The 8,684-nt window shown below is 50.5% G+C and overlaps 1 protein-coding gene across 1 annotated transcript; it reads left to right on the plus strand.

Annotated features, from left to right (window-relative positions):
* Nucleotides 1–252: 252 nt before the first annotated feature.
* RPN1 (ribophorin I) lies at nt 253–7,237 on the plus strand (the record flags this gene model as incomplete). The annotated part of the gene is made up of 9 exons (XM_010079483.1): nt 253–317; nt 1,810–2,116; nt 2,558–2,767; nt 3,754–3,946; nt 4,279–4,378; nt 4,637–4,775; nt 4,925–5,044; nt 5,522–5,767; nt 6,801–7,237. Coding segments are annotated over 9 exons (1,563 nt in total), but the record flags the coding sequence as incomplete, so codon positions are not given.
* Between the last annotated feature and the right edge of the window lie 1,447 nt (nt 7,238–8,684).

Consider the following 8,684-nt stretch of genomic DNA (forward strand, 5'->3'; position numbering starts at 1 on the left):
TGGCCTCTGTGTTCCCCTGCTGCTGTGGAGAACATGCAGCAAGAATGACAAAAGTGGCTGAGTGAGATTCTCATGTGTACAACCCCTTATAAAGGGGCTATTTTTTTAAAAAAATAAAGTAGCTCTCTCTCAACTTGTACTTTCTAGAGAGATATCCCCCTAAAACATGTATAGCAACTGTATGGAGTTTGCCTTGGATGTGTCAAGTCTTTTAAAGAGCAGCACACTGATCAGTCTGTTGTCTCCAAACAGGTGAAGGGTGAGGAAGAGGAGGAGAACACCTTGGAAGTGAGAGAGACTAAAGTTAAGGGCAAAAGGTGAGTGACACCCTCTAAGGTCAGTACCTGGAGCTGTGCATGGGGTTTCCACCATCACCCTCACAATGAAGCAGAAATACTGCCCCACTCCCACATACCTGGAGATCCGAGAGTCTTTTGTTCCTGAAAACATCCACTGTATACTCAGGCTGTGTCCTGGGGTGCTGCAGAGGCAGGGAGCACAGCTGACACAAGCAGCCAAACCCAATTCCTGCAGCCCAGGAGGCCCCAGGAGAAGTTATTCCCCTCCCTCGGGTGCCCTTTCCTTGGGAGACAGCATGTGTGGTTTTAGATCTCTGCACTGAGCCCAGCACATACATGCTTCTCACAGCCACTCAAGGCTACTAGTAAGGGGAGAGCCCTGTAAGGGAGAGAATCTCTCTCTTAAATGCAGCTCAGCGGCCTTCAAGGGGGCTCAGCTGTGCTTAGTCTCTGGTACTCAGTGCCTTAAGTAATGTCCTGTCCTTTATTAAGGGACATCAGGTAAGCAGCATTGGAGCTGTGGTGTTGCTCTTACCCATTGCTCCCTTTTGAAGTCTCAAATGATTGACAGTGGTGATTACAGAGGGATTGTAAGTGGTCTTTGGCTGTGACCCCAAAGCACTGCTCTCCGTCTGCCACGTGGGCAGTACCGCAGCTCACTGGATGCTGCAGCCTGGCGTGGACTGGTGCCTGCTGCAGGGAGAGGATGCAGCCTTTTGCACGAGGCTCTGCACTGCCAGACTTGGGTGTACTTGCATGTACACTGCAAGTACGGGCAGGTGGGTGCTTTCTGTGCCCTGAGAGCTGAGTGCTTGTAAACCAGAAGTACCGTGCTGCTGGGTTTCAAAGTGCAGTAGTTGTGGAGTTAAACTGCCAAGGCAGACCAGGGTTCCTACACAGCTGGAGGCCTCAGGTGATCCTGCTCTTGGGCCACCAGGCATGATTTGAAGTCCATTCTCTTCTGTCAACACCTTGGTCCATCTGGTGCATCCTTGGAAGTTTGGTGAAGTCCCATTTCTTTCTGTAGTAGCTCATGCTCCTTTCCTGGCCCTTCTGTAGTTTCAGATCCTGCGGGCAAAACACTGAGAATGAACAGACTTTGTGGGAACAGGTGCATGAAATGTCAGTGGTTTGTCTTCTGGTCATTTGCACACACTTTCTCTGGTTCAAATCATCCTTGTTGTCTGGAAAAGAATGAAAAAAACCATGCTGAAGCACGCTTTATAAATGCAGAACTAGGGAGGGGAGCATGTCACTGTTCTCCCTCCAATGTGGGACCCGTGTGTCTGTTGTGCCTGGACCTAGTTCACCCTGTGCTGCTTCCTGTCCTGCTTTCCCAGTCCAGAGTCTGGGACAAGACATCTGCGTGCCTTGGAGGAACAAATAAAATATTGGCCCCAAACATACACCGTTGATGTGATCTATGGGCCCCCATCCACAGGGGATGTTGCAGGGGTTGGATCCAATTGTTCTCTCAGGAAGCTCAGGACTTAACTGTTCTCCCTTCCAGTGGAAAATTCTTCTCTGTGAAGCTGCCGTCTCCTCTGGCACCAGGAGCCAAGAGCCGTGTGTCTCTTGAAATGGTTTTCACGCACGTCCTGCAGCCTTACCCCACCCACATCACCCAAAGCGAGAAGCAGTTTGTGGTGTTTGAAGGAAATCACTATTTCTACTCACCCTACTTCACCAAGACCCAGACGACCCGGGTCAAACTGGCCTCGAGGAACGTGGAGAGTTACACCAAGCTGGGCAACCCTTCCCGCACAGAAGATGTGATTGAGTACGGCCCCTTCAAAGACATCCCTCCGTACAGCCAGGTAAATGTTTGTGCAAAGAGGTGGTGGCTCTGCAGAGAGCATCTGGCAAACACGGCCCTTGTGTCTTAGAGGCTGGCCAGCGGGAAGCAGAGGCTTTGGTGTAAGCATCGCAGAATGAGCTTGTGTGCAGGCTGGGAGCAGGTACTCCAACGAGGTGCTCCTGGTAGAGACACTATTGCTGAGTGCTGCTCGGTGTCCACGGTGCAAACCAGGCCAGTTTGTGCGTGGTTCTGTCAGGGGGGTGGGTATTTGCAGCAGAGGAGACTGCGTGTCCAGCCCCCTGTGTGCACTGGGCTGTGGCGGCTCAGACCTTCCCGTGCAGACGGCTTCACCTCCCTGCAGAGTCCACCAGGGCAGTTTCCTGTGGGGTGCTGGGACATAATTGTGAGGGAGGGTTGTTCCTTACTTTGGGTCTAATAGATCATCTTTTCTCCTTGTTAGGACACTCTGAAGGTGCACTATGAAAACAACAGCCCCTTCCTCACCATCACCAGTATGACCCGAGTCATCGAGGTGTCTCACTGGGGGAATATTGCTGTTGAGGAGACGGTTGATTTAAAGCATACAGGAGCAGTGCTGAAAGGGCCTTTCTCCAGATACGACTACCAGAGACAGCCAGACAGCGGGATCTCTTCTGTCAAGTCTTTCAAGGTTGATATTTTGTCGCCCCCCCACCCTGCACCTTTTTTTTTTTTTTTTAAAGTTTGTTTTCCCCTTTCTTACATCCCCAGAGGGAAAAAAAATACAGTTGTCCTTTTCCTTTTCTTTGGTAGCCATACCCAAGTAATAAGGGAATATTAGAGCTCTGACCTATTTGCAGAGAAGGCTCATGATAAATAGGAATGGCTTTTGGAGGCAGAATTAGAAGCTGATATGCTTTATTGCATCTCTTGGCCAAAGACACTGCATATACCAGGGCATGTAGTGTTTCTCTACACTCCCACCCCTCCAATCTCAGGGACCCTCTAAAACCCATAATCCCTATGCTGACAGCTCTGCCTTCTGTTTTCCACTGTGCAAGGGCCATTCGTTCTGTCCCCACCCTCTTATTTTCAGGGTTGCCTTCTCTGTCATACCCTCATCATGTTGAACAGCATTAATTGGAAACTCACCCATTCATTCCTTGCTCACAAAGCACTCAGCAACAAGCTAAAGCTGTGGCTCTGCTGGCCAGATGTGAAAAGTATTATGTGTTTTCATCTGAACCAGAACCTCTCTCACTGCTTGAAGCCTCTAAGATTGATTGTTGTAATTCTCCGAGGTGATGCAGCCAAACAGAAATCTCATTTTGCTGAGCGTAAAGCCAGCGAGCTCAGTGAGCTAGGGCAGCGGGCTGGAGTGAAAAGGGAATTGCTGTGCTGGTGGGCATGATGAGATCCCTTGCTGTCTGCGATATTGGAAGCTGGGCTGGAGAAAGCACATTAATTTAGAGGCCAAGTGATTTTAGTGCTGGCAGTCACTTCTGTGGCTGATTGCTTATAATAGCACAATTTTACCACTTGGTGCAACTGAGTTGCCATTTTGTCATCTCTCACATGGGAGCGCAGTTTCTCGCTGTTAACGGCCGCTATTGTTTTTGCCAATTTCACTGAAATGACTTCTAGCCGATGCACTGACTGTTGCTTCTCTCCATACAGACCATTCTCCCAGCTGCCGCTCAGGACGTCTATTACCGAGATGAAATTGGAAACATCTCCACCAGCCACCTCCTTGTCCTGGATGATTCTGTGGAGATGGAGATCCGTCCCCGCTTCCCGCTTTTTGGGGGATGGAAAACCCATTACATCATCGGCTATAACCTGCCAAGCTACGAATACCTCTACAATCTTGGTGGGTAGCAGAGGGGAAGGGAATAACAAACCTTCTCCTCCGTGTTTAAAGGTGGTTGCTGTACAGTAAAGAACCCAAAGCTGCGTTACACTGCACCTTAGCAGCAGCAATTGCTAGCTATTATTTCTAGAATATGCAAATCCACCTTCTTTTCTGTGCTGCCTTCAGGATTTTGTAGACATCTGGTTAAGATCTGCTTGGGTGAGCTGGTGCCCCCTGCTGCACAACACATCCATCCGAATCCTGCTCCTGCTTCGGTTAGCAGCTGAGCTTCAAGGTTGCCCTTTGTTCTTTGAGGAATTGTAACCGCTCTCTGGTCTGCACTCTCTCAGGTGATCAGTATGCCCTGAAAATGAGGTTTGTCGACCACGTGTTTGATGAGCAAGTTACGGACTCTCTGACTGTCAAGATCGTCCTGCCAGAAGGTGCCAAGTAAGTGTCATTACTCCTGGCTTGTTACCGCAGATGATGCTGTGTTGGTGGCAGTTCTCCAGCCTGCTCTAATGGCCTGAGGACAGGGAAACAAAGCCATGACTGTGCATGTGGAAGAGACCTTGGAACACAGCTCTGCTTGCTTTTAGAGTCATTTAAACTGCATAATTGGCCTTGTGCTGAAGGCCACAGCTGGCCAGCCAAATCCTAGGTTACATCATCTCAAACAGTGCAGAGACTCTCTGGCTTTATCCACAGGAGTATCCATGTGGACAGCCCCTATGAAATCAATCGTGCTTCAGATGAGCTTCACTACACTTATCTGGACACTTTTGGACGTCCAGTTATTGTGGCACACAAGAGCAACCTGGTGGAGCAGCACATCCAAGACATCGTGGTGAGTGATTCAGCAGCATGGTCAAAACACCCATGTTGGGTTCCGGAATAAATACCTGCTGGACTGCATGGCCAGTTCTGCTGCTGAGGGAAGAGTTCTCTCCCATGGTGACATGGGTCATTGCTCAGTGTTTCGAACTTCTCTCCTAGGTTCATTACACCTTCAACAAAATCTTGATGCTGCAGGAGCCTCTGTTGGTGGTTGGAGCCTTTTACATCTTGTTCTTCACTGTGATCGTCTATGTGAGGCTGGATTTCTCCATCACTAAGGTGCTGTATGATGAAGAGCCTGTGGGAGTGTTAGTGGCTTACTCAGCTGATGGTTGGAGGTTTTTCTTACCAATAATTCTCACTGAATTTCCCTGGTGGTTTGGATATCTTACTAGCTGCTTAAACGGAGCCCTGGTTTTATGCTGCCTGAGAGCTGATACTCCTGCAGGGTTTGAGCTGATGTGCCAAGGCTAACCTGAGTTTTGCCTTCTGGATGAAAAGGAATCCACCCCTGAGAAGCAGGGACATCTGCAGTTCTCCTCCTGCAGCACTTTGACTTACTTTTTGTTAAGCTGTTTGTTGGGCTAGGTGGCATGCTGGAAGGTGTTTGCCCTAGTCAGTACTTGGGCCGTTCACCTAATTACTGTCAGTTGACTTAATTGCAAAGGGAGCAGTTTCTGTAAGTCCTGTTGCAGGCATGGCTTGGTGCAGATCAGAGATAAAACTGCTTTGATCTTCCTTTCTGTCCCCTTGCAGGATCCAGCTGCTGAAGCCAGGATGAAGGTTGCCTGCATCACAGAGCAAGTGCTCACTCTGGTGAACAAGAGACTCGGGCTGTACCGGCACTTTGATGAAGCCGTGAATAAATACAAGCAGTCACGGGACATCTCCACCCTGAACAGTGGCAAAAAGTCTTTGGAGACGGAGCACAAGGCCCTGACAAATGAAATAGCCTCTCTGCAGTCCAAACTGAAGACAGAAGGCTCTGACTTATGTGATAAAGTAAGAAATTCTAGTGTATTTTTTTAAGCTCTCCTATTCTTGGCTCTATCAAGTATTCTAGGTGAGTTTTAATTTGGGATTTAGTTCCTGCAGCCTGTATTTTTTTTTCTCCTCTGAAGAAGGCTTGATCCCTGCCAGGGGGTCTGAAGATCAGTTTGTCCTTTTTGCAGTAATCTTGGTTATGCAGCCCTGTGAATGCTGCTGGTAAACAGCTGCTTGTGCTGTTCCTTAAACAGCCCCTGGACTAGCTGCACAAGTACAGATGAATGCCTTTCCAGTACAATCCTGGTGCTTCTCACTGAGCTCATGGGCAGCAACACAGGCAAAAATTGGAACTATCAATATGTTATCACTTCTGACATTATTACTGACACCAGTCAACCCAAAATCTCCCTTATCTCTTACTTTCTTGCACATGTGAGTTTGGTGCTGATGGAATGCTGGTAACGGGATGCTCCTCTGGGGTGTTTCGCTGTACCAGGTTGACAGCCATGGCACAGGGAGCACACACCCCCATCTTTTCCTGCCTCCACTGTATTTCAACACATACCTGGAACAGCCACTTCACTGCAGGTGAGGGACACTTGAGTCTCCAAGGTCCGTTCAGCCAGCAGCCACCTTGCTGCATCTGTTAGTAACCCAGAGGAGCTCTGTCACTGCAGACCTGCTTCTTACACACCATTAACGTCAACTGTAGGGACACAGCTTCTGTCTGTCATAGCTGTGGTTGAGCTTGAAGCCTTTAAAATCTGTCATTAAACACTTGAACAGTCATCACCCCTATGTCCTGCCAGTACGGCTCCTGGGTCCTCAGAGCCACTGTGTCTGCTCTGCTGAATTATCCATTCGTGAGATGGATCATAATGTGATGCCAGAGGGAAGTGATGGCTCAGGAAGCAATATTCAGGGACTGTCCTACTTAGCACTGACTTCATCTTTAGCTCCAGCTTTACCATCATCTTCTATTCCAGCTTCACCGTAGGGATGTTTTTATGTCTCCTCTAATATTCTCTTTGTTTCTCACCCCTGTCAGGTAAGTGAAATTCAGAAGCTCGATGGCCAAGTCAGAGAGCTCGTTCTGAAGTCCTCAGTTGAAGCTGAGCGGCTGGTGGCTGGCAAGCTCAAGAAGGACACGTACATCGAGAATGAGAAGATGCATTCCAACAAGCGCCAGGACCTGGTCACCAAAATTGACAACATCCTTGATGCACTGTGACCAGGTGGAGGGGGGAGGTATGAAGGGAAATGAGAAGAAGATACACTGGGAGTGGATACACTTTGAGCCAAAACTCCTTCCCAGCAAAATTAGGGGCAAAGTTTGTGAAATGTCTGAAAGTATATTTGTTTTTATATTTTTCTATAGAGCCTGTCTGCTCAGCAACATGTGCTGTGCAAGGGACCACGATATCTTGCTCTTTGGCTGGGTAACAGGGTTTCTTTAACAGAGGTGAGACTCAGTCAGGTTATAGAACAATCTCCCACTTTTGGTTCTCCCTGTATAGATGTGCCCTGACTGAATGTGCGCAAACAGCCTGGCTGAGCACAGACACGCTCCTGGCAAAACTGAATGTTGCATCTCCAGAACGAATAAAAGACGCCTTTGTTCTACTTTGAAATAAAACTGCCACTGCCTCGCCTTGATGCATTGTGCCGGGGTTGGGGGAGGCAGGGGCGTCCGTGCAGCGGGGCTGGGTGGCCCCATCCTGCCCACCGCCAGGCAGTGCAGCTCTCTGGGGAGCAGAGCTCAGCCCTGACCGCTCCTGCCAGCTGTGTGCCTTGAAGGCAGAGCTCTGCAGCCATGCAGGGGAGAAAGCCAAGCCCTTGTTCCCTAGCAGAAGAGCTGGAGACAGCTTACAAACTGGGCAAGAACATGGCTACAGCACAGAGCGATCCGAGCCGGTCTGGAGGATGCCGGTGCCAGAACTGCTCTCTGGGGAGCAGAGCTCAGCCCTGACCGCTCCTGCCAGCTGTGTGCCTTGAAGGCAGAGCTCTGCAGCCATGCAGGGGAGAAAGCCAAGCCCTTGTTCCCTAGCAGAAGAGCTGGAGACAGCTTACAAACTGGGCAAGAACATGGCTACAGCACAGAGCGATCCGAGCCGGTCTGGAGGATGCCGGTGCCAGAACTGGCTGTGCTGGGGAGCAGAGGTTTGCCGCAGTACCTGCACTGGCACCGTGTGAGGCTGGGGGCAAACACAGCCCCCCAGCCTGGTGCTGCCTGCCAGCCCTGTGCCTGGGCACGTACGAGCAGCTGGACACTTGCCAGCCTGTTGCCAGGCCACGGGCACTGCCTGTCCCTCTGTCCTGGGACCATGTAGCCAAAGTCTCTGTCACAGACACACTGCCTCTCCAGCCCCTCTCATCCTGGATAAAAGTTGTCCTATCCTCTCCCAGATGCTTTTCTGTGTTTAGAGAGGAGGCAGTTGGTGGGAAGCCATTTGCCCCAGCTTCCAGCGTGGGTTTGTTGGTCAGGAGTGTGCTGCTGCAGTCCTGAGCCCCAGCACCTGCCACATAAGCCCCCCCCCGTCCCCCCAAACCTCACCCAGCCGCGGGGCGGGCAAGCCTGGACCCTCGGCTTCCCTGCTCTCTGCGTGGGGGCTGTTCGGAGCCCTGAAACCATGAGTCCTGCTTGAGCAGGGTGGGGACGACCAACAGCCAAAATCAAATAAATTGTCATTAACTGACTGGGTCAAAGCACCCGTGCAGTGCTTGGGGAGATTCTGGGGCACCCGAAGCCAGCCGGGCTGCCTGTCACACCCAGGGCAACGCAGGCAGGTCCAGGGAGGAGAGTGATCAAAGTGATGATCATAGAATCATGGAATGGTTTGGGTTGGAAAGGACATCAGAGATATCCAGTACCACCCCCTGCCATGGGCAGGGACACCTCCCACCAGCCCAGGGTGCCCAAAGCCTCATCCCG

This window comes from Pterocles gutturalis, unplaced genomic scaffold (assembly GCF_000699245.1).
Source record: "Pterocles gutturalis isolate BGI_N339 unplaced genomic scaffold, ASM69924v1 scaffold7459, whole genome shotgun sequence".
Lineage (NCBI taxonomy): Eukaryota > Metazoa > Chordata > Aves > Pterocliformes > Pteroclidae > Pterocles > Pterocles gutturalis.